The sequence below is a fragment of the Ipomoea triloba genome, chromosome 10, assembly GCF_003576645.1.
Source record: "Ipomoea triloba cultivar NCNSP0323 chromosome 10, ASM357664v1".
In the NCBI taxonomy this organism is placed as follows: domain Eukaryota; kingdom Viridiplantae; phylum Streptophyta; class Magnoliopsida; order Solanales; family Convolvulaceae; genus Ipomoea; species Ipomoea triloba.
The window spans coordinates 9,534,716-9,562,146 of NC_044925.1; the positions used below are offsets into that span (position 1 = coordinate 9,534,716).

At 39.4% G+C, this 27,431-nt stretch overlaps 2 protein-coding genes across 2 annotated transcripts; one reads left to right on the forward strand and one right to left on the reverse strand.

The window, feature by feature from the left end:
* The first annotated feature begins 3,512 nt into the window (after nt 1-3,512).
* Nucleotides 3,513-4,610, forward strand: LOC116033115 (uncharacterized protein K02A2.6-like). Its single transcript, XM_031275870.1, has one exon. It carries the CDS (start codon nt 3,513-3,515, stop codon nt 4,608-4,610), a length of 1,098 nt encoding a protein of 365 aa, XP_031131730.1.
* A 12,058-nt stretch (nt 4,611-16,668) lies between these two features.
* LOC116031439 (glutathionyl-hydroquinone reductase YqjG-like) lies at nt 16,669-20,250 on the reverse strand. The gene is made up of 6 exons (XM_031273652.1): nt 20,090-20,250; nt 18,758-18,982; nt 18,492-18,668; nt 18,137-18,361; nt 17,859-17,987; nt 16,669-17,060 (listed from the first exon to the last, which is right to left on the reverse strand). Exons 1-6 carry the CDS (start codon nt 20,204-20,206, stop codon nt 16,827-16,829), a joined length of 1,107 nt encoding a protein of 368 aa, XP_031129512.1. The 5' UTR covers nt 20,207-20,250; the 3' UTR covers nt 16,669-16,826.
* Between the last annotated feature and the right edge of the window lie 7,181 nt (nt 20,251-27,431).

Consider the following 27,431-nt stretch of genomic DNA (forward strand, 5'->3'; position numbering starts at 1 on the left):
AAATTAAATTTTTAAAAAAAACTGTAAAATAAATTTAAAATTAAAAGAAAAAGAACCCACATATTTCCGACTTTTATCCTCAACGGATGAGTCATGGCCGGCTTCTCCGACCAACTAACAAAAAAGTCAGGTTGGCTTCTTCGTCTGGTTGGACGGGGAAGTTGTCCCTGAGCTTTATTTTTTAAAAGGAAATTTAATTACTTTATTTGAATTTTAAAAAATTTTTTTTAATTTTAATTAATTTTTTAAATTTAAAAAAAATTACTAGTTACCTAGCATAAAATGATAAGTTAAAGTGTCTAAATGGAGCTTTTTTAAAAAAAAATAAATTATATTTTAAGGGGCTTATTGCACTTTGCCCTATACATGATCTATTTGATCCTTATCTTTTTTTTTTTTTGTTTAAAAAACTTGTTTACTCACTATTTTTTTAAAAGAAAATAAAAAATTAAACACTATAACATTATAAAATTAACACAAGTCCAATTCCAAGTTATTTTCTAGACCTTATATATAAAAATATTTTTGAATATGTTTTGTTTAAATGAAATAAATATAATTTTTACTTTTGGATCTATAATATATATATATATATATATATATATATATATATATATATATATATATATATATATATAATTCTAACATTCGATATCAAACCAAATTTATACTCAGATATAACATAACTAACAATATCAAGACCAATAATCTATTCAGTTCACTTAAATTTTACTTTACATAAGATGAATATTGTTTTTGACATAATATGTAAAAATATTTTTGAATATCTTTGTTTCATTAAAACATATATATAATTTTTATTTTTAAGTATTATATATGTAAAATTTTAATATATGATACCTAGACCAAACTTATGTTATGACTTATGAGTTATGATATAATATAATTAAAAATATACAAATCAATAATCTAGTGGGAAAATGTGTAAATAGGCCCGTGAACATTTCGCGAAAAGTCAATTAGGTCCACGAACTTTTAAAAAGTGCAATTAAACACATGAACTTAAGATTTTGAGTCTTCTGAGCCCATTACCCGGTTACCTATCCGGTAAGAACTGGTAACCGCCCCCGTGGCACACCAAGTAAGTTATGTTTTGATTATTTGGATTGCCACATAAGCTTAAATAAAAAAAATTAAAATAAACAAATTAAATAGGCTTCACAGCCCTGATTCTCATTTTGCTTGGCTCTGGTAAGTAGCTTCTTCTTAATCAAACAATGGAGTTTAGAGTTGCGTGAAGGTAGTGGTGTTGGTGGATTTCGAGAGTGGAGAAAAGAGTTGGCGATGGAAATGGGATCTGGATCGGTGGTTCGCCAGAGGAAGAGAAGATGTCAAGGTCGCCGATCACTTCCACCATTCACCGTCTGCTCGTCGGTGAGAGAGAGAGAGAGAGCTGGTGGTGACCGGAGATGGCGTTGGTGGTTGCGATGGCCGGCGGTGCTGGATGCTTGTTGTTGCTCCGATCTGCTGCCTTCATCGGTGGTGGTAGCGGTGACTGGGGAGAAAGAAGAAGTAGTGACAGTGGTGGCGTTGAGGGAAAGAAGCAAGTACGCTACGGTGGTGGTATGTCTGCTGTGATGGTTGTTTTCCATTTTTGGCCAGAAAAAATGGTGTTTTTCCTGCAAGACAGAGTGAAATTTATGGGTTGTAGGATTTGGTAAGAAGAAGTTATTGACCCGTGAATGAGCGAAGCAAAATGAGAATTAGGGCTATGTATTGTATGACTTCAGGCTATTTAATTTGTTTATTTTTGATGGAATAATTAGGACCGGGTGCGGAGCACGAACGGGGCAAGAAGGAACCGGAACAAGTACGACCCGGGGACTGCCACGTGGTGGGCTAGCCACGCTCGGCCACGGCCTAGCGTGGCTCGCGGCACGCTCAGCCCGGCTGAGCATCCGCAACGCGCTCAGCCAGGCTGAGCGTGATCCGTGGCACGCTCAGCCCGGCTGAGCGCCCACAGCGCGCTCAGCCAGGCTGAGCGTGTTCCACAACAAGCTCAGCCCGGCTGAGCGTCCGGCCTCGGCGGTCCGCGCGTTGCCCGGGTCTCGCGGCTGCGGTTACGGCCCGGGCGTTGAGCGTGCTTACCTGCGTCTTTTCCGGATCAATTACACCTAGGGCTGATATAAAAGCCCGTTGGTTGTCTTGTCAGGACATCTTCACCTTACTTTTATCACTCTTGTCCTATTATTACATTGGCAACCTTTGTAATAGCGTTATACAATTCAATATATATTTTACCCCCGCGGTATACTTACGATCCATTAGCTTGTCATACCCCTATTATTTAATCGGGTTTTGTAATTCGGACCACCCGGGTTATTAAAATCCATCATTGGTGCTTTCATTGAGAGCCGACATACAAGCTCGAGCGTGCTCCTTAACAACATCTCCGATGAAATCAATCATCAAACACGAACCTTCGACGATGTTGGTTTTGGTAGGGCATTTACATTAGGCATGCTTAATCACAAGCATGCACGCATGTGTTGAGAAACTCTGATTGAAAGAGATTTCTAGCATGGTTGGCTACGTACGGGTACGACACAATGGAATCCCTCCTCGGCTTCTTTTCGTGTGGCTGACGAACGACTTCCCCTACGTAAAGGCTTCGAGCCCATTTCTTCCTCTCCGATTGCGTGTCTCCCCCTTCCGGCCCCCCGAATATGACATGGATTTGCTTCTTCTGGGGGGGGGGGGTGGGAGTCATCCGATTCCTTCTCCTCTTCCTCCACGGGTTGGTCGAGTTCCCTTTTGCGGGACCCGGAAGCGGGTGGTCCGGAACCACCCTTCTTTTTCCAGACGTTGCCTGGGCCTTGAGCCTTGCCCTGGCTGGGTCGTTTTACGTATTGGCCAAGGTAGCCCTTCTGAATGAGTTCCTCGATCTGGCGTTTGAGGACCATGCATTCCTCCGTGTCGTGCCCTATCTGCCTGTGGAACCGACAGTATTTGTTGGGGTCGACGTTGGGCGAGATCTTCAAACACCCAGCCGGGTACGACACGATACCCATGACCTCGGCATGCTCTAGGATGGCGGCCAATGGGTGCGTCAAGGGCGTGAGACAACGCAATGGGGCTAACCGTGGGCCTTGGCGCTGGGGCCTCAGGGCACGGCGGTCCTCTTGAGGTGCCTTGTCTCGACGCCCCCTCTCCTCTTCCTTCTTCTTCCGCTCAGCCTCCTCCGCCTCTGCGAACCTCGTTGCTGGGTCCAGCAATGCCGCATAAGTCTTCGGCGGATTCTGGACGAGGTCGCGATGAAAGGGTCCTGACCTGACGTTGCTGGTGAAGATCGGCACGGCCGCCTTCTCGTCGAAGTTGTCAACTGACCTCGCCTCCTTCTTCCACTTAGCTAGGTAGTCGGTCAGGCTCTCTGTGCTCCCTTGTTCTAACTTGCACATGGTCGCGAATTGTTTCTTCTTTGGGATGCTACTTGTTACTCCAGGCTCGTGGTCGGCCAAGTGTCCGGCGAGTTCGAAGCAAATGAGGAGAGGATGATCCGGTACCGCGATGTGGTGCTCCGGGTCTTGGGGCAGATCGCCCAACACGAAATCTTGCAAATACCAAGAGAGCAAAACGCGGAAACTGATACGCTTTCCAAGCTCAGCCAGGCCACCCCAGAATACATCTCGAAAATTGCAAGGATAGAGGACCTCCATAAGTCCAGCTTGGAGGCATATCCGGTCATGCCCGTGCAAAGCCGTCCGCCCTGTTGGTTGGACCATCTCGTGCAGTACAAGAAGACAGGCACCCTACCCCCGGATGAGGCCGACGCTAAGGCAGCTAAGAGACGCGCCCCGACATACGAGCTTATCGGGGACATCCTATACAAGAGGTCATATAACGGGGCGTTGCTAAGGTGTTTATACCCAGATGAAGCCCGGGCTCTCATCGAGGAGATTCACAAAGGAACTTGTGCAGCCCATCAGGGAGCGTATACCATGGCCCGAAGAGCCATACTTCAAGGCTACTTCTGGCCGGGGATGGCGAAGGAATGTGCGGATTACACACGGAGCTGCCCTACTTGCCAAAAATTCCAGATCGGCCCGGGCCGACCCGCCACCAACTACACCCCGATTAGCTTCGTCATACCATTCTCAAGGTGGGGCATCGATATTGTAGGAGCCCTGCCCATGGGGTCGGGCAAGCGAAAATATGTTATCGTCGCGGTGGATTATTTCACGAAGTGGGTGGAGGCCGAACCCCTAGCAAGCATTACCAGCGTCCGGTGCAAACAGTTCGTATACTCCAACATACTATGCCATTTCAGGGTGCCAATGCAAATCATTTCCGATAACGGTCGCCAGTTCGAGGGAAAGGAGTTCAAGTTGTTCTGCCAGGAGTGGCGCATCACCCACACCAAAGTCTCCATGGCCTACCCCCAGGCGAACGGCCAGGTGGAGAATGTCAACCGCACAATAGTAGACGGGTTGAAGAAGACCCTGGAGGCGGCGGGAGGAGCGTGGGTCGAGAACCTAGAGGCGGTCCTCTGGGCGTATCGCACCACGCCACGGAAAGCAACAGGCGAGACCCCATTTGCGCTGCGCTACGGATTCGAAGCCAGAGAGCTCCGGCAGAGGCTATCATTTTGATGCGACGAAGTGAGGAATACGATCCCGAACGCAACGAGGAGTACCACCGGGCTAACCTCCATCTAATAGACGAGAAACGCGAAGCAGCCATGGTGCGCGCGGAGAACTACCAAAGACAGGCTAAAGCATACCTTGACAAAAGAGCACAACCCCGATACTTCCAAGTCGACGATTACGTGCTAAGACGCCGCGAAGCCAGCAAGCCCCTGGACGGTGACAAGTTAGCCAAACGCTGGGAAGGACCTTACATAGTTTCAGCCATGGTCCGCCCCGGCAGTTACAAGCTGAAGACGCCGAAGGGCAAAGAAGTAGAAAGGGTCTGGAATTCAGAACATTTAGTTAAGTACTTCCAGTAACGTTAAAAGTGTAAGGCGGTCCGCCCTCCTTTCAGTTCCTTTTTTTTTCTTTTCTCGTGACGCAATAAAGCAGCATTTTTTCCAGCACACGCTTTTCGGATCAACCGAGTCTTTTGAGTCCAGCGAGCCAGGGAGCTCCAACTCGAAACAACCAAAACACCCTAGGGGCAATACAAGGTCCGCCCTTGCCTATTGCCGAACAAAAGAGTCCCTAGACGCAAGGCTAGATAGCCTCGACTTAGGACGAATACAATCCCTAGGGGTGACACGGGGCCCGACCTCGCTTGTCACCGAACGGAAGAGCCGCTAGGCGCGGGACCACAAGGTTCCGGCCTAGACCAGCTAGCACCCTAGGGAGGGTACGAGGCGCACGCCTCACGTACCATCGAACGGGTGCGCTAAGGGTCGGAGGACTAAGTCTGGCGACCCGACGCCATGCGCTAAGGGTCGGAGGACTAAGTCTGGCGACCCGACGCCAACTCAAAAAAGCAAAAGCACTAAGTCTGGCGACCCGACGCCAACTCAAAAAAGCAAAAGCATATAAAAAAGCAAAGGAAAGAAACAGGGAAAGATAGTGATCACGCAATGCACAGATGCTCGGGGACGGGGCCTAGGGCCCAACCGAAACTGAGCGCAAGTTAATCAAGGCCGAGGCGCAAGTTAATCAAGGCCGAGCGTCCACGGACCGGGCTTGTGCCCGACCGAGGCCTCAGCCAAGCACGGACTAGCTGGCGCCACACCAACAGAACACGCAGCAGATAGCAAAGAAGCGCAATTTATTGAAAGCAGTTTATTGAAGGCAAAGCAAAACGAGCAAAGTCGAAACAAGCATGCAAGGCTAGTGTTGAGAACAACCAAATTCCAGCCATAATGTCAAAGCACAAGAACGAGTAGTCCACGCTACGACAACAACAGAAATATCCAACAATAAACGACCTAAAAAAGATAACAACATGGGAGCCTCCAAGGACACTAAGGATCGCGCGCCCCAGAGGTCCCTGCCTGGTCGAAATTGACCATGCCCAGGGAAAGGCGAATCTGGTCCAGCAGGGTGTCGGCCGCGCCACCTAAGCCAAGCGCGAGACCAGGGAATGGATCATCACCGAGGGCAGCTCCAGTCCCGGATGCGCCATGAGAAGCAGCGGGTTCGGTTTGGGGCTCCGGATCCATGAGTTCCAAAGGGAGTCCCCACGCCTCAGGGTCGAAGGACGGGTCTCGGCACCGTAGTTGCGTGTAGATCTTGTGCTGCATGTCGTACTCACCAATGTCGGCCATGTGCGCAGCCTCCATGGCCACGTATCGCTTCCCCGCCCTAGTGGACTTCAGCACCCCATAGCTCTCCTCCACGTGCTCCGAGATGTAAGCCCGCACATCCACTGGGAAGGCCGTGGACTCGCGGTAGCGCGTCACAGCCACGGCCGACGCCTCCTCGGCGACTCTCTGCCCCTCGAGGGCTCTCCTCTCGCGCAAGGCCATCTGCAAACAAGATAATCACGGGACCCGAGGGGGAGGGGGAAGGATCGTGAAAATACACAGGAATAAGGGCATACCTCCATTAACGAGCGGTAGTCCGGGCGGCCCCGACACGACTCCTTATCGCGGGCCGAGACAAGGCTCCGCATCACATCTTCCGCTAGCACATCCCCCTGGAGTAAAGAGACCGAAGGAGGGATGGACACAGGCCAACTTGGAGGGGCGGTGGGCATGGCAAATGTGGAGCCCATCGGGGCAGCAAAGCCGGGTGCGGAGGCAGCAAAGCCAGGCGCTGGGTTATCCGCCGTGGTGGACGCCGAGCTGTGGCGGCTTCGTGGAACCGGCGCTTGACCCGGAGGGGAGGACCGAGGCGAAGCACGCGGTACACGTGACCGGCTGGGTTCCCCTCGGCGGGGCCTCTTGCTGTTCTGGCTCCTGTAGGCTGCGAGGACCGTGCGGGCATTTTCAGCTTCGTCGCTCATCCCTGAAACACGCGAGAACAAGCAAGTTATGAACCAAGCAAAGCATGTATCGAACAAAGCAAGCAAAATAAAATCATGAGGAAAGAACGAACCACAGTAGTCGGGGTCGGAACCACCGGACGATGACTCCTTGCCCTCAACTATATCGCCCTCGGAACCTCCAGACTCCCTGGAGGACAACACTAACACTCTGGGGACAAGGGGTTGAGGGGGAGGCGGGAGCGGCGGACCACGCACACAGCCTATACTGTGCAGGGCCTCGGGAGCGACCAGAGGCTCCGTGCAGACCCCTCGCTGACCGCCGAGGAAAGCACTCAAATAGGTGGAGAGGTAAGGTACGGGGTCGACCTTAGGGGACCTCGAAGGGAAGGCTAGAACCAGTGGAAATAATAACAAACTTGGGCTTCCAGTACTTGTTGAACCCTTTGATATCCTTGAAAAACCGGGCCTTGAAGCGGGCCGAGATTTCCGCATAGCCCTTGCCTTGGGCCCCGCCCGAACTATCGCCTACTTGGAAGAGTTGCTGGAACAGACTGAGAGACGGGAGGACGGACATCTGACGACACCTGACCAGGAAGGCGGAAAGGATCCTGTGGGAGTTGGGCACTAACTGCCCCAAAGCCACGCGGTGGTGGTTCAGGAACACAATAATGAAGGGATGTAATGGGAAGGCGAGCCCAATTTGGAGCGAGGTAAGGTGCACCCCGAAGTGGCGAGGGGAGGGGGGCTCCAAGATACTTCGACCGGGGACGGGTAGGACAAGCTCTACTGTGGGCCCGACAAGAGACCACGCGAGTTCGATCTCATAGTCGGTCAAGGCTTGAGCCATGGTCCCGCCAGGGACGCGGGGGTCAAGCAGTGTGTGGAGGGACTCGTCAAAGGGCTCGAGTAGCGGCACCGGCTCTATGACATAGCGAGGAGCGGCGTCCATGAGATTCACGGAAGGCTCGGGGATCCCGTCAAAAGGATAGGGAAAATTCTCGTAAGTAAGAGCTTCCTCGCTGGAGGAGGGGAGCTCAGAGCGGTCGATGGAATCTAGGAAACTCTCGTACGGGTCATACGAGGAAGAGTGCATGCAGGCTAAGCGAGACTCAGATGCTAGGAGGAAACCAGATTTGGAACATGAAAAGAGGGGAAGGACTACTAACCGACTCTAGGGAAGACGCAGAGGGGTAGACGCACTTGGACGGGGGACACGGGTTACGAATGCCCGGCCTCGACGGCGAGCGCTCGGCCTCGGCGACGGCGGAGCGCGGTGCTCGGCGGTGGTTCGGCGGCGGCCGGCGGCTGGTGGCGACGGTGGTCACGGCGGTCCAGCGACGATGAAGTGGCGGCCGGTGGTCGGTGGCGGCATTTCGGTGGTGATTCGGGGTGCTTTGGTCGGTTGGAATGTAGAGAGAGAAGTGGGGAAGTAATGTGGTAATGTAGGAGGAAATAATAATAATGAAGGGGGTAAAAGGGTTTATATAGGGGGAAAAGAGGGGGAATTTTGGCAGGGGAATCTCAATAATTGGAAGGGGAAAAGATAATGAGTGGTGAAAAATGTTGGATGGCATGGGGTATTTATAGTTTGGGAAAGATAAGAACTTTGAAGGGGTTGAACTTCTGGACGGATAAGAACAACTTTGGGATAAAATTTCGGATAACACTCCTAGTACAGTAAGAACTCTAGTTGGGGCGGACTCTGACCCAACCTAATACGAAGGTTTATAAATGATCCGTGTTTACTCTCTTTCGTTGCCGAAATCTCGCAACTCAGAGAGTGGGGGACTGATGATGGAATAATTAGGACCGGGTGCGGAGCACGAACGGGGCAAGAAGGAACCGGAACAAGTACGACCCGGGGGCGGCCACGTGGTGGGCTAGCCACGCTCGGCCGCGGCCGAGTGTGGCTCGCGGCATGCTCAGCCTGGCTGAGCGTCCGCGGAACGCTCAGCGTAGNCTGAGCGTCCGCGGAACGCTCAGCGTAGCTCGCAGCACGCTCGGCCCAGCTGAGCGTCCGCGGCACGCTCAGCCCGGCTGAGCGTCCGCAACGCGCTCAGCCAGGCTGAGCGTGACCCGCGGCACGCTCAGCCCGGTTGAGCGCCCACAGGCTGAGCGTGTTCCGCAACATGCTCAGCCCGGCTGAGCGCTGTCCGCGGCACGCTCGGCCCGGCCGAGCGTGACACGCTCAGCCCGGCTGAGCGTCCGGCCTCGGCGGTCCGCGCGTTGCCCGGGTCTCGCGGCGGCGGTTACGGCCCGGGCGTTGGGCGTGCTTACCTGCGTCTTTTCCGGATCAGTTACACCTAGGGCTGATATAAAAGCCCGTTGGTTGTCTTGTCAGGACATCTTCACCTTACTTTTATCACTCTTGTCCTATTATTATATTGGCAACCTTTGTAATAGCGTTATACAATTCAATATATATTTTACCCCCGCGGTATACTTATGATCCATTAGCTTGTCATACCCCTATTATTTAATCGGGTTTTGTAATTCGAACCACCCGGGTTATTAAAATCCATCATTTTTAATTTTCTTTCGGTTGTTTTCCATTTTTTGCCGGAAAAAATGGTGTTTTTCCAGCAAAGACAGAGTGAAAGTTTCTGGGTCGTGGGATTTGGCAGGAAGAAGCTACTGACCAGTGAATGAGCTAAGCAAAATGAGAATTAGGGATGTGTATAGTATGATTAGGCTATTTAATTTGTTTATTTTAATTTTTTTTATTTAAGCTTATGTGGCAATCCAAATAATCAAAACATAGCTTACTTGGCGAGCCACGGAGGCGGTTACTGGTTCTTACCGGATAGATAACCGGTTAATGGGCTCAGAAGACTCAAAATCGTAAGTTCATGTGTTCAATTGCACTTTTTAAAAGTTCATGGGCCTAATTGACTTTTCGGGAAATGTTCAGGGGCCTATTTGTACCTTTTCCCTAATCTATTTGAAAAATTTAAAAATTAGTTTAGATTTCTAGTTTTAATTTTAACAAAAGTGTTACAATTCATTGTCATTATGGACATTATTATTGTAACGTATGTAACAGTTATGTAATCATTGTATCCATTTAATAACTTTTGTATATATATGTATGTGTATCCTTTGGTTGGAGTAGCAATGAATAAGATCACAACTTTGCTTTTCTTGCTTTATCTCTTTACTTCTCTTTTCTTCTCTACAACTATTCTGTAATCTATAATATACAAGCTAATAGGCTTTCCTATTACAACACATTATCAGCACGCTCTTTTGGTAAAGAGGTATGAGGTCCTTTCTCCAAAGTCATTCTAGTCTGTTTTTCAGATTCAGCAGGCGGATTAATATCATGGAAGGTTTTATCTTCTTCATTCCGCATTTGCATATATTCTGACCGAAATTTGTTTCAGACCTCCTTTGTTGGTAAAATTCATTTGTTTGGATTGATCTGCTTTAGAATCTGACATGGATGACTAAAAAATGATAGTTTTTGGCTTTTGTATGAAAATGCTTGCAAATGCATCCCTTATCTGTTGACTCTTGACGCATTTTGTGGCTTAAATTATTTTGCATTTTCATGGTGGATTTTGTTGGAATAACATTATGACAATGCATCAATCTAAATATGTTTATTTTGAAAATTTGTTTCGAAAATTATCGTAAATTTATATACATACTAATTACATGTTTTTGAAACATTTTGAATATATATATATATATATACTTGCCTGGATTTGGTTGGTGTAATTCGTTTTCGGCCTGGTCGGGGTTGCAACCATTGTTGGCGGCTAAACATAAAACATCGCCCCTACCCCTGGTGGCACTGATAGCCATCTCAATCGACAACCTTGGCTAGAGCATGTTTGGAGTGTTTTCAACGCTCTTGGGTGAGGTTGTTACTACCGATCACTGCGCTCCGGCAAAGAGAGACGAAGGCATTGGCAGTCCGGCGCAGGGAGGCAATGGCGGTGGTGTTTTGTACGGTGTTGTGTTTTGGAAGCCAAGGTGCCTTTGGGGGCCACGCCATCACCATAATCTTGCTTTGTGCCTGTAGAACATAGGCAGCCATCCTCCCCGCCACCAGGCAGTATAGGCCAGAACGAAGGATGCGTTACTTGGGAAAATAAAGCAACACCGTTTTCCAGTTACACAATGTATTTACAGCCTTTCAATTTGACCAGGTAACTGCATCTTATTTTTCTAGACAATTTATTATTTTGGTAATCACATATATGATTAATATAATATTAATAATCATTATTAAGATTACCCTTTAATAATTTTTTTATTATGGTAAATTGGTCATTATGTGATGGTGATTGGCATTGAGTTTCTTTTTTTGGACTTAAGAAATCATTTTACTTTTTACCATATTTTATTAGTGATTTAATTATTAATTTTGTTACGATTATTATTAGTAATCAATTGATTTATTGACCAGAATACCTATTTTGTTAATCATTTATAATGGTAATTGTCATGTTTTTGGACTATTTTTATGGTAATTGAGATTAGCATTCTTTTAATATTGAACCTGATTATTAGAATTGAAATTACCATTATCATTATATATTTTTCCAAATCATGTTTATGGATGAAAGATTGCAATACCTAAGTTTTCTTTTTGGCATTTAATTGTCAAATATTAAGAGTATTTATACATACAATCGTTTTATACTTACAACCTTTTAAATCACAATTATCATTTTATTATTAATGGTAATTATGATTTTTATATAGAGATGGTTATTATCTTGTTTAATTGAAATGCTCTATTATCTTTTCAAATTACCATATGTTATTATATGTGTATTTTGAGGCCGTTTGCATCTTATTGATTGCTGGAAGATGTATTTGAATAATGAAAAGGTTCATTCTGAATTGATTTAAATTGATAATTCAATCTAATGTCAGTGCGTCTATAATGTTTTAGAGTTTTTTTAGGAACTCTAAAATTAACAATTGATACAATTTGTTTAATTGAATTATTTATCCCAATACAATATATGATATTTTTTGCTAGCCCTGTCAAATTGAAATTTGTGAAAAGGTGATTTTGGCTAATTACCAACATCATATACAGACCAGCGATGGTCATATAATTGTCAGACAAACGTCATGAAGATGCCAGATAAGTGTTTTTCTCACAGAAGATATTTTATAATTATCTTATATTGACAAAATTGTGTGCATTTATATATCACCATGTGATATTTTAATTGTCTAAAAGAATATATGACGTATATTCAAATTGATACGCAATATTTAGAAAGCATGATTGATAGATGCAAATAGTAATACAATCACTCCATACGATTGTATGTTGAGTACCCTAATTATCATCATGAAACAATTACTTGACATAGACACTAAAATATCTTATTTTTAACTAGAACTCTAAAATCTTAATAGAGTTTTGCCGGAAGGCAAATTAAGTCATTATGGAGGAAAATTATCTATTTTGGGGACCTCCAAAAATTTAGAAACCACTACATATCACAAATACATAGTACATGGTTCAAAATCATGCATTTCCCTATTTGCGTTAAGTTTTTTTTTTTTTTAAATATCAGTATGCAGTTCTTTCTTTTTTTTTTAGAGCCATCAAATAATTAGAGTCTATCATAAGGATGACTAGAAACGCTAACTGCATACTCTATTATAAGATCGTTTCTCGGCATTAGAGGGAGATTTGACCAAACTTTTTATAGAATGCCGAGAAAATTTCATTAAAATGAAAAGAGATCTTCAAACCCATGTACTAGTTTTATTGAACCAGAAGATTCACAAATTGAACAAAAATCTGCTAGAAATATCAAAGAATGATTAAGTCCATAGAAATATTATTAAAATCTCCAAATAGGACTAAACTTTCCTACCGATTTTCTTTATGCCGGAAGCATTAGAAATTTATTGGTTTCAGAAATTGTAAAAACTAGATCTAGTGTAGAAATTTCGTCACTCCTAGAACATAAAATTTTATCCTGAAGATATTCGTCTAGAAAACGAAAATCCCCAGTAAATTTGTAGGTGCACCAAATAAATAAAATACTGGGGAAGCGGAACAACCAAATTCAAAATACTATTGAGAAATGCCATCTATTTGGTTGATAAAAATGCCATGTGTATAAAAATATTTACAAAATAGTTACAGTTGTCGACAACACATTTTGCCCCTATTGCTCATAAATACTTAAAATCTGGATCCAGAAATTAAAACAGTAGTTTAACGCCCGAAGCGTGCTAACTGTTTTTGAAAAGAGCAATTAAGGCATACAAATCAAAACTCGCTAAAGAAAATATACACCAGAAAGTGTTATAATGTAAAGCGAGTTGAGGGTTTTTATGCAAAAACCCAATATGGTCATGGCATTATATTCCGCTATTTAGGGGAACTAGCAGAAAATAAATAAGATATGTAGTCAATATCTCAAAAGGTGATAAAATCACAAAATGAGTACATCACTAAACTATGATCTTTTCTACAAAGTCAAACTGACTGAAAAGGATTTTCTCCCCAAGAAGAAATGATAAAAATATATGAATTGCTCCGTTGAAAAATCTGTGTATTCATTGAAATCCCTACCTACAAAAATAATTAAGATCGATATGCGTAGGTTAATTTCAGGAGGAGCAACAAAAATAATTAATTTCATCAGTCCATATGATCATTAAGAATATGATCAAATTCTAAAGACAATCCTAAAGATTGTGTCATATCTCTTCTCTACAACCTATTGAAACTTTAAAATCATATAGAATTTGAATGTTATTATCTTTAGGGAGAGATGGAAAGTAAATTTACTTTAGACAATCCTGAAGATTGGGTCTTAAGAGGAATATCAGTTGTTCTCTTTTGCACTATATGAATATATACATATACCATGCACTCTTTTCCTCACTAGACTTTTTCCCATAGGGTTTTTCTAGTGTGGTTTTTAACGAGGTATGAGTATGACATAGTAACATTTATAAGGGGAGACATTGCAAATAAATACCTAAATGGTCCAACCCCTAAATCCTGAAGATTATGCCTTGAAGGCTTATGGTTGTACTCTTTTTCCCTTAACTTTTCCCTTAACTAAGTTTTTCTCATATGGTTGTCAATATCATGTACTCTTTTCTTCAACTAGTTTTTCCCACGTGGTTTTTCTAGTGAAGTTTTTAACGAGGCATGAATGTATTTTATATTGTACCTTGCGCTCTTTTCTTGTATAGATTTTTTCCCACAGGTTTTTCCTAGCAAGTTTTTAACGAGACACGATTGTGATCAAATAATGTCCAAGGGGGAGTGTTACAATTCATTGTCGTTATGGACATTATTATTGTAACGTATGTAATGGTTATGTAATCATTGTATCCATTTAATAACTTTTGTATATATATGTATGTGTATCCTTTGGTTGGAGTAGCAATGAATAAGATCACAACTTTGCTTTTCTTGCTTTATCTCTTTACTTCTCTTTTCTTCTCTACAACTATTATGTAATCTATAGTATACAAGCTAATAGGCTTTCCTATTACAACAAAAAGTTAATAATCAAAATGCTCGCTTGACTATAGTGAAATTATCAATTTGGTACTACCTATTATTCTTGTGTAATTAAGTCCCCAATCAGAAAACCCTACTCAATTTAGTCCACTATTAAAATTCATCTATGATCTTTTAAATTTAAAGACAGAAAGGTAATTTCATTTCTCTTATTTATTAAAGCTTTTCTTCCTCCTCGTCTTTCCGCTCCTTTACTTAAAGCTCCTTGGACTCCTTCGCAAAGAACCATCTGCAAGAGAATATTTGCAAGGTGGTGGCGTTCAATCCTTCCATGCATGAATGATAAACCACAACGATTCGCATCAAACACCAAGGGCTTACACACATTAATTAATTAACATACACAAGCATAATGAACAATTGAAACGCATATGGGATCAAACAACGTGAAACAAAGAAATCAAGAACAATAAACAAACACTTACAGGTAGCAAAAGCACAAAAGAAAAAGAAGAAGAAGAAGACTCCTGTCTCAAAAAGACTGAATTTTTGTGTAGCTCCAGCATTCGCTCCCAAGAGAACAAGATACCCATACACTATTTTCCTTTCTCTGTTAAACCTGAGTGCTGATTGGTTGTCTCTAAGTCACGGAAATTGCAGAAAATTAGAAACTCCACTCCATCAATTACATTTTGTAGCACTACTACACCAAATTTATTGTTTTTTTAATAGATTGCATGCTATATGATAAAGTAGCATACCCATTACTTGTCACTGTGCAATTTTTTTATGTATGTAAGTATGCTTTGTTTTGCGTCTGGAAGTAGGCATTCAAATAGTATGAAATATTTTCAGCGTCGAAAAGGGAGTGGCACGACAGTCCATAACTTGTCGTTGTGCAATCCGCACGATCGCAGACATACTTTGGTAAACTGCTTTTCTTTAGTGTTCTTGCATAGTCCATTTCTAGCACATTTTGATCTGTATCTGTCAGTGATCCTTCCATTTGCTCAAATGATTCCAAAGTACGCATTGTAGGCCATTCTCGAATGCCTTGATGTGATCCTTGAGAGACCGCTTGTGCTTGAAGTCGTAGCCGCGGCTGCAATACCAATAGTTGCCAATAGCCAGGAATAAGACCACGACAACATACTAAACCTTCAATTTGATGGAACTACGCAAGACGTGTGCTATCAAAGGGGGAAAGGTGTATGCTGATCAAAGAAAAGAAAGCTGATACTTCATTCTAAGTTCCACTACATTCATGGTGCCTAGAGGATCATTTTGGAAATTTTTACATAATCAAAGGACCATCTTAGGTAAGAAAAGTGTGCAATTACATCATTGCCTTCAAAATACACGAACAGTTCACGGTAATAATAACAAAGGACCAAATTGGTTAACATTTTCAAAGTTGAGGACTTATTTAGACAAAAAAAAAAAAAAAAAAAGTCAATGACCAAATTGGTAATTTCACTATATTTAAGGGATCGGTAATTAACTCTTTTAATAATGTGGATATTGCTTAACTTATATTACCATGATATTAAAGGCTATATAATAATAATATAAGGAATAAGAGTTAAATAGACAATTGAACTACACGTGAAACTATAATTGGGTCCCTAAACAATGCAAAATCATACAATAATAAAAAATGACATTTTTACCTATTGACATGGCGGTTATTGAATTAAAAAAATTACGGAGTATTTTTTAAAAAATTATTTTAATAATTTTAAATTTATAAAAAAAAAAAAACCCACCCCCTCCCTTGGCCTTCGTCCCCAACGGCTTGGAGATGAAGGGCGAGGAAGGGGGTGTGGTTTTATTTTTTAAAAAATAATTTAATATAAAATTATTAAAATTAAATTAAAAAATTTATTCATTAACCATCACAATAAGTAAACAAGTCACTTTTGATTCAATTGCATGATTTTGCATTGTTCAAAGATCCAATTGTAATTTCTTTTTTACTTTGATGGTCCAATTGTAATATGTGTTTAGTTCAATAACATATTTGACTCTTATGCCTAAATAATTTAGTTATATGTAAGTAAATAAAGATTAGAATGTGATAGGAATGTAGCAATAATAATAAATATATAATCAAGCATGTGATAAAGATTGGAAAATAGAAAAAAAAAATCTCTAGTTTCCTAGAAATCTAAAAAAAGTAATTTTAGTTTTCAAAATGGAAAACTCTACAAATAATATTCTATTTTCTATTCTCAAGTTTTCAAAAAAAAAAAAAAAGGAAAAATTGTTTGTTAGTAAACATGCATCTCTTGCAAACATGATATCTGCAAAATTCAAGCTATGATTATAATCTGATAGGCGATAGCATCATACAACACTGTTTTCCAACCACACAAGCGGGAAATCCTTTATTACAACAGGTAGAAAAAAGTAGAGAAATATGAACAACATAATAGAACAAGACTTACATGCTTTCCTATTAGACAGACAGCTTCTCTCTATCATGGGGAGAAGTATAGTCAATATTTGGACCCTGTGGGATGATTCCAAATGGATTGATGGATGGATGACTTCCATAGTAATGCTTCTTAATGTGCTCCATGTTAATTGTACTGCTCATGCCCGGGATCTGGAAAATGTCTTTGGTGAAATTGAATAGATTTGGATATTCGCGCAGCAGCTTCTTATTGCACTTGAAGTGAACAGCGTAGACCTGCAGAAACCAAGCACTTCAGTTGTATGATACCTCCATCTCAAAGTAAATGTTAGAAGACTAGTTAGATGAACTTGAATAAAGCAAGTGAAGCTTAATGACTAATTTAATGCATATCAATATGTTTATAAATGTTTCACTTCTGCAGTGAGGTTTACCATATGTGCATCAATGCCTTGAAGGCTTGAATTACGGGTATATGAGCAGTTTTAAGATGGTAGATTGGTTTTCTTCTGGCATTTTACACAGTATCCATATCAAGCCTCATATAAGTGCTCATTTTCAGTCTATTCAGATGTTTTGCAGATTTCTACAAACAAACAATATATCCATGTGGGCCATTTCTGTATATCATGATTATATGGAGTAAACATGATTATACATAGGGGTATATTAGGTACCTAAGTAGGCTTGGTGGTGTGAGAAGGCAGAGTTCAAGTGATAACTCTGGTAAAAGCACCAGGTCTGAATGCTTTTGAACTTGATGGAAACAGTAATTCCAACAGGGCGATTTTAGAGTAAACATTATTACCCAACTTGAAAAGGAGATCTGTCAAAAGAATGAATAAGAACTTTCTCTATCATGGGATTTTAAGTCAAGAATGGCTTCCAATTGTAATTATGCTGTACCAAGTCTAGACACTTCACTGTAACAATCAGACTTGCCACAGATTTTGAATTAAATAAAACTATGATTACATTTAACTATACTTTCTCCTGTCATTTTATATGAAGTACAGCAGGTTAGCACAACAAAAAGTTAAAGCCTAGACTACATGGAACACAAAACACACATACCTCATCAAACCGAATAAGGGTGACAAACAAGCGGATATCAGCTTCAGTCACTTGATTTCCACACAGATATCTTTGTTTGCTGAGAATGTGCTCACATTTATCTAAAGCTTCATACAGCTTCTGCACTGCCTGCATGGAAATTATAAGAAAAAAATAAAGCAAAAATTCATCAATGAAGTCCTTAAACACATGGAACTTTTCTTCACCCTTTTCTTCTTTGGTTTCTCCACATTTTAGGTTGGAAGGTGTGAGAATACGTGAAAAGGAATGAGAATTACCTCATTGTAAGGCTCTTGCTTCTTAGCAAATCCACATTTGTACACTCCATTGTTTATCCCATCATATATCCACTCATTTAAGCTGTTGATTTGGGACTGTAAATGAGGAGGATAAAGATCCAGGGCTGCATTTTCTGCTATGCCATTGAATTCAGTATTAAACATACGAATTATCTCCGAGCTCTCATTGTTTACAATGGTTTTGAGTTTCTTATCCCAAAGAACCTATTAGAAAGAAAACATAAATGATAAATCTGTTTTAAGACCCAAAAAAACAAAAAAAAAAAAAAAAAAAAAAAACTCGGAAACAATTGATGGGTATCAAAGAATAAGGGTCAGTGTGCAGTGTACATACAGGAACTGTGTACTTTCCTACATAATTAGAACTTGCAAGCTCATAGAGTTCTCTTATACTTTTGGCACCACTCAAAGGATCAGGTTCAGCTCCAGGTTCTTCGGTACTTGAAGAAGGAAAAATCCATCCCATGTGCTCATCAGTGTCCTTTGTCCTCCCCCATATGGGTTTAACAGACTTAGTGTGAAGAAAAGAAAATGAGCAGCTTGTTATGTCAGAATTTAAATCATATGCATTCAAAATTTAGAGTTTACAGCGTCACTTACAGTGAAACTAATAGCTTTGTCAAGCCCTTTGATCTTCAAGTATGCAAGGCATCTTGATGCCCAAGGACAGGCATACGACACGTAGAGATGATACCTACCAGCTTCTGCTGCGAAAGTAGTATTGGGGTCTCGTGAAATCAAATTACGGAAAGTGGATGGAGTTCTTTCAAAAGCACCAGTTGTTGACATCTCATCCAGAGCAGAATGTGCCATTTGAAGGGAGCTCTATAAAATGCAGCAATATCAGGCATTTATCAGACATTTAGGGTCTGTTTGGTTTGCACATGAGATCGGAATAGGAATGGGAATCAAATACTTGATAATGGTAATGAGTTTTGGTGAAAGTATTTTGCATTTAGTATTCCTTCATCACATTCATTTGATTTCAGCATTAAGGAACAGAAAAAAATTACGTTACATAAATATTCTACATTCTAAGCACAGCAATGACTCACATAAAACAATCTAAATTCAGAATTTGTAACTTGGTATGCCTATTTTGATTGAAGATACTCAAACTTTCGTAATTACAGCAGCAGATGTAATGCTTCAACAAATGAGGCATTTGTAATATGTCAAAAATAGTCATAAGCAGTTTACTTGATCAAATACTAAAAATAGATGCTTGAGAATTAGCAGATTGGCTTAGTGAATAGCAATCAATCCACTGATTTTGGAAACACTAAACAGTGCAGTGTGTTAAATTGGCAAATTGAATTGATTTTTTTTTTCAAGAATACTACTTTACACACTAGTTGGTGAAAATTACTTCTCCTGCCAATTGTTATCTTACTCACCTACTTCCCTACTATTCAAAACCTAATTTCCCACACATTTTTAAAAAATATATGGATTATTCGTATTTTCTAAATAATTATAACATCATTATCAACAACAAAATAAAAGTTTAATAATAATTATTTTAAAACTTCTATTCTTATGAAATTAATATCTAAAATTAAAAGTATTTTAAGAAAACTTAAATAAATACTCCCTAATAAAATATCTGCTAAGTCTTTTTACATGTTAGTTGGTTACCAAAATTAAACCGTAAAACATCTATACATAGTACAAATAGCTGAATTGCTACAAATGATGAACACAAGTTATCAGTTATAGCTAATTGCAAACTGATCTTTCTGCTTTCAACCCCTGATTTGCAGCATTAATTTCAGCAATCTGATCGGCTTTTCTCGCCTCTCCCCCCTCTTTATTTCAGCAATCACAACAATTCCGTTTTATTCCCAAAATTTAGAAAACAGATAATTAAGCATTCTGAGAGATACGGAGTCAGAAACAGTTCACATAACTTGAATCAGAAAACTGATTTACCTTGAAGGGGAAGGGGAGTTGAAGAAGATGACAAGGGTTGGTGAGTTTGATCGAGTTCAATGTGCGTATGATGAGTCTGTTAGGTACAGCGAGAAAAGAAGAACCATGAATACACATATGTGCTTCAATACAAGAAGCCGCCGCTTTTTTTTTTTTTTTTTTTAAGAAGAAGCCGCCGCTAAAAAGTAAGAAAATTAATATTTAAAACAAAGGTTTTCAAAAACAAAAATATTTAAAACAAAGCAAATTATAGAACTCCACGTAGAAGAACGTACCACCCGCGTCATTCCTGACGTCCACAAAAACCAACTCTATCGCCTTCGGTAGTACATGCGGTGCCCCATGCCCCCTTCCGAGTATGTGAGTAAACCCTCGCCCTGTGATCCTAGCCGGCAAAGAACCACAAGGAGGTTAACCAGCCTAGGTTGCCCATAGCTGACCGAGCTGACCGGCTCAAACCCGGGTTGCAGACGGTTTCGAACTCAGGACCTCACGGCCGCGAGCGTCTTGGTCTTGCCACTCAGGCTGCCCTTACGGGCTTTTTTCTTTTCGCGATATGACTATATGAGGCTTGCTTGAAACATGATTTCACTAGTCATTTCGTACTACTTAGACCACAACATCATTGGTCATTCATTAAGTTTATTAATCACATAAACAAATTATTTTATTAAAAAAATAAAAAATTGAAATATGAAACATTTGTTTACTAAAGTTATTTTTTTAACCGAAAAATATAGATTTCTTTTTCTATTTATATAGAATTTGGAGAATCCAATTAACTAATTTTTTAAATTTAGAAAAATAAAGAAAGATACAGATAAACAATAAATTCACACTTCTGTTGTGATTATAGCCTATAGCTCTGAGCCATTTCCGGAAAAACGTATCATATATGTAAATTGGAAACGAGACAAAAGAAAAGAAGAATGATAATAATAATAACAATATATAGAGACAAGTGATCACCATTTCATTCCATTCATCCTTGTATATCTACAAGAGGGAAACCATATATATATATATATATATATATATATATATATATATATATATATAAGTAATAATAACACTACTAATTACAATGACCGTTACAACGGTTACACAATAATGGCCACATGAATATATCATTTATAACACTCTCCCTTGGATATTATTTGTTCACGATCTTGCTTGGTTAAAAACTTGCTAGAAAAACCCTGTGGGAAAAACCTATATAATAAAAGAGTACAAGTTACATGAATGGTGTACTCGAATATTTTCATGCCTCGTTAAAACTTCACTAGGAAAACCACGTGAGAAAAACCTAGTTGAAGAAAAGAGTACATGATATTTATAAACTCATATATAGTCCTGGTTGCCTCATTAAAACCTTACACTAAGAAAACCCAGTGGGAAAAAACTCAGTTAAGGGAAAAGAGTACAACCATAACTTGCTGCGTTTAATCTTCAGGATTTACAAGAGTTGGTGGTTTTCTGGACCAATAATTATTGCTGCCCTGAAGACAATAACTTTTTTGATTGCCTCGTTAAAAACCTTAATTTAAGAAAAGTCTAATAGGAAAAACTTAGTTAAGAAAAAAAAACGAGTACAATCATAAGCCTTCAAGGCATAATTTTCAGGATTTTGGGATTCGTCTATTTAAGTATTTATTTGCAACTTTCTCCCCGTTTAATATATCATACTGATACCTCGTTAAAAACCACACTAGAAAAACCCAATGGAAAAAATCTAGTGAGAAAAATAGTACATGGTATATGTATTCATATGTTGCTAAAGTACAACTTGTTAGTCTTTTAAGACTCAATCTTCAAGATTGATTTAAGTAAATATAGTCCTCATCTCCCTTTGAAGATAACAATCTTCAAGTTCTACATTTCTTACAGTAGAATAACTATTTCAAAAGGAGTATAGAGAAGATGATATGACAATCTTCAGGATTGTTGCTATAAGTTAACATTTTATACAACGATTCTTGTGACTCTTCTGGAGTTTATGTGTGTTGAATATAGTCAATATTCCTTAACCATACCCATTTAAAAACACACTTTAATTGTCTTTCCATAAGTCAGTGGCGGTAGAACACACATAACTAGTTTGGAATGGAGATCAAAAGAAGTCAATACCAAGTGATCTATGAGAATCAGACATTGGTTTTATTGCATAACTTTACTAGAGGATATTTGGAGCACTAGGAGTTATAAGTGATTTCATTGTAAGGACAATGTCAGTCCTAATACGATCACGGAACTTCTGGTTCTTCTGTAGTGTTCCAATAATAATGAAGTAATGTACTTCAAGTCCCAAGATGTCCTTAGTATCATTTTTGAGTCTAAACAGTTCCTTATCTTCTTCAAGAGATATAACCGTTAGTGTGATAAGCCAATCATACTTATCCATATAAAAAGGGTTAAAGACATCTTTCTAAAAATAGACTAATTGATGTATATAATTTTTCAAGGAAATACTCGATCTACAGGTCGAGATAATACTTGGTTTTTCCAAGTCCTGTTATTTCTAAAATTCATTTTTAGAGCTAATACCATTAAGCTCTTTACGATGTTTATAATACCAACATAGGTTGTGGCAATGATTACTAGCCCCTTAATAAGTACTAATGGCATATATTGATTTTTACATTTTCCTGCTTCAGGAGGAAATTACTCAGTTAATTGCTTTACGGTTTAAGTAAAGCCTTCGTACTTCAACAATAAACATGTTGTAATATTTATTTTGAGAATTATAGATCCATCAAGGATTTCTCAAATAAACATATCGTATTTAGTAATTCTATGTTCATTTACGATTCAATAAAGAACACTTATGGTACATATTATTCCTTCGAAATGAGGGTAATAACTCCATTCGTAATCCTTTAACAAATTCATAATGACACATAATTCCTTCTTCAAAAGGAGAATTACTCAGTCAATTATGATATGTGCTAAGGTCATATATAGACCATATCGTCTAATGACCTTATTGTCATATGGTCATGGCGTTTATTAGATGCATATCTAAGTTTATTCTGCCATTTATCTTGTATAGCAGAACTTAATGTCACCGTACATGGGAGATTTGATTAAAATCAATCAAGGGTATTTGCGTGAACCCATGTGCTATAAACACTCGCTATTATACCACCTTATTGTTTTCATTTCTCTTTCGTACAAATACCCATTTGTAACCAACATGGTTAACATTTAATGGTGTACGTTTTATCTATTTTAGTGAGTTGAGCTATGCCTTAATTGCTCCTTTAAATATTAAATAATGAAGATGCATCTGGCACATCACCTGGATCCTGTTTATTTAAATGAGCAATTATATATATATATATAGGCATGTGTTGTCGACAACTATATAATTTTCTCGCAAATTCATGATAATTAATCAGATCGTTGACATTTCCCAAATATTAAGATCTGATCGTTCCTCATCCCTAGTATTATGTTTGTTTGGTACACCTTTCTAGGGTTTTCGTCTTCTGGACAAATGTCTTCAAGACATAATTCTTTTTAGGGCAAAAGCAACAATACTTCTTTGCTAGATCTAGTATTATGTTTCATATCTATTAAACTGGTAGATCTCCTATGCTTCTAGCGTCAAGGAGTATCGAGATATACATTATTTGGTCCAATTTTGGGGATTATATATGGGACCTTGTCACTTTTTTTTCTGATCAACATGATCAGCGTATATATACGTTAACGACATATATATTTGACAGATTATTTGCTAATATCGCAAATAGATTATCTTCTGAACTTCTAGTTCAATCTCACTAGTACGTGGATTATAATGAAGATCATTTTATAGATTTCTTGGCATTTAAATTCAAGTATATCTCCCCCTAATGCCGAGAAATAGATATTCAGTATGCAATCATCGTATCTATTGATTCCTTATCGTGGGCTCTATGTAAATAGATGGAGTTTTATAACCTTATATAAAGCCCATAAAGATACGCAAATGACGGTGATATAACAATTGGACTGCATACTAAGAATAGGAATGCATAATGGGAAATAGTTTACACGTACTAGGTTGATGGGGGATGTGATATTGATATGCAGTGAGGTAGATTTGAATTAAAATATATCAAGTATGATGTCCCCAAAAACATCAATACCTGTGTGAGTCTCATCATAACATTTTGGCACACCAAACAATAATCATAAGTACGATATGATTCCTAAAAAATGCCAAAATAGCTTTAATACAACTAAAGCAATGAGTATCAAATGACATATCATATAAGAGGATATGGATAATTTGGTTTGACCCAGATGCATACAACATCGAGATATCTGAACAAATTTTTAATTTCTTATTCCTCTTCTTACTACCAGGATGATCTTACTGATGATCATTCATACCGGGATGAACTATCACCATTGAGAGATAGTGATCTTCAGCTGAACATAGATCATGCATCCGTTCAAGATATTGAGGATCTTGCAACAGAATTACTATTGTAATTTATAGAGGAATGACGTATCACTTTTGGTATAGATATAAATTTGGAGTTATGATAAAGTATTTTCACGCATTGTTATTTGACATAATGTTACTTTAAACTGGTAGAGAAAAGTGAGGCTCAACCGGAGTTTACAAAAGGAACCTTATCAATAATGGTAAAAAAAAGGAATTGTAGAGGTTTGTATATAAAGATTATACCAAAGGGAACATCACTAAAATGATGTTGAATGAAAAAATAGGTTTATCAATATTACCAACAAGAGTATTTGCTTCAGGAAAGTTACTTGGTTGGATTCAACATTGTGATGTTTTGTAATGTTTCGACAAAATGCTTCGGGTGTGGCACGCACGAGAGCAGTACCTTTTACACCCACATTCGAAGCATTCTTGCTGTTGAGCCTAGAATTATGTATGAATCTGGTTATCCTCGATAGGTTGGATCATTGTGCTTTTATGCTGGTTTTGAGAGGGTATTATTGCCACCGTGACCTATTATTCATACTGTGACCTTTTCCTCGTCCCCTTTTGACGTTACATGACATGGCAACATTATGTGTGCTTCGGAAACTAGTGCATGGTCAGCTGGACATGCATTCTAAAAATGAAAAGTTCGACACAATTAGGAAAAAATTGGAAGCAGTTACTAATTCATGAGCTGACATATACAGAATGAAAAATTCTCGATTTTACGAGAATTTTTATGGAAGCCTTTCATTTGCTTTTCTTCAATGGAAGTTTGATTTTCCCATAATGTATCCTAATTTTTACCTAATTGACAACCATGATTTAATTACCATAATAAATAAATATTTATAATATTTTGGCCATAAATCACTTATAAAAAGATTACCAATAAAATTGGTAATAAGGGAATAATTAATCATTTTTCCTATATAAAAATAAATTTACCTTTACAAAAAGGTAATTTAATAAATGATAAGGGAAAAGTTGCAGACTCAGCGCCACTATTTAGGGATGTCAATTGTACCCGTACCCGATGTGGAACTTGATTCCCCGCTCCTACGGAGATGAGAATGTGGACAAAAATAGGGGATCAGGGATGGGGATGGAGGCATTTTTGAATTCTCCGCCGAGGACGGGGGCGGGGATGGGGAGTACTCTCCCTACCCGCCCCGTCCCCGATATATATATATAATATATATATATATATATATATATATATATATATATATATATGTATGTATGTATGTATGTATGTATGTATGTATGTATGTATGTATGTATAGTCACACAACACACACATATGTATTACTTTGTTTATAATATATATAATTTTAAAAGCATTCTTGTCATTGTATGTCATGCTTATGAAATGCATATTTAATAACATGTTTAATTGTAAAATATTGAATACTACTTTAAGTTGGAGATGAATATATATGCACTATTTATTGAAATATTTTTAATATTTAATTTTTATTTTTATAACATATTAACAGGGTGGGGATTCCCTGTTCTCGAATAATCCCCGTGGGGATGGGGATGGAGGGATTTTTCCCTTCCCCGGCGGGGATGGGGACGGGAAATGGGAAAGAAAGTCGGGTGCGGGGATATGGGGTATGTTCCCCGCCCCCACCCCGCCCCGTTGACATCCCTACCAGTATTCCATAAAGGTAATTATTAATTACCTCAAAAGATTTAATCTTTTAGACAAAGCTTGCAGTAGGATCAATAGAGGACCAGAGGTCGCCACCAACTTGCTTGGGGAACTCCGTAAACGTCTGCCAGTTCAATCTGCTCGCCGAAAGCATCATCAATCAGCCGAAAATCAAGAACGGAGTGGCAGATCTAAAATCTGGGCTCAAAAACCAAGATCGAGGTTTGAAGAAGGCGATGAATGAAAACTGATTTTGGGGGTTAGCTTTTCAGATTTGCAGATCTAAAATCTGGATTTGAAAAGGTGTTACAATTGCAAAAGGTTCGTGAGAGTGGGCTGATCTGTTTTCACAACAACATTTTAGATGCAACATCATGACACCTCGCCTTCTTCGGAGCAACAACGATGACAACCATTGATTGACATCTCTCTTCGGCCAAACGAAGAAGACTAACGGGAAAAGCGAAAAACCGAATAAGAGAGTAGAAAAAAATGATGGAGGAAAACAACCGCCTCACACCACCATCGCAAGACCTCCAGCATGACTCAAACGATCGGCGTGATAGAGATAGACTGGGAAGAAAGGATAGAATTTTTTTTCTACCATTTCATGTTGTACTAGTCTAATTATCATTCCATAATCAAATACTCATTTTTATGCTAATATAATATTAAAAAAAAACTTCTGATTTTTGGTAAAAGAGCATGTATGGTGAAGCGTATATACACGAAAAAAAATATACATATATAGATCTAGTTTTGAAAAAAAATGTATGCAACTTTTCAGTTTTCATACATCTATAAACTAGAATTTTTTTTTATTGCAAGAAATACACATATATTTCAATCATACGGAATATATATTGAATTAACAATGATATGCGTAGAATAATAATTTGTAATAACATTGAAATATATAGCATACCGTTCACCGAAGAAATTTTCGTGCTGATAACGTGTTGTGATTATAGCCTATAGCTCTGAGCCATTTCTGGAGAAACGTATCATATATGTAAAATAGAAACGAGACAAAAGAAAAGAAGAAGAAGAATAATAACAATAAAGACAAGTGATCACCATTTCATTACATTCATCATTGTGTGTTTACAAGAGGGAAACCATATATATACACACACACACACACACACATATATATATATATATATATATATATAATATATATAATATAATATAAGTAATAATAACACTACTAATTACAATGACCGTTACAACGGTTACAC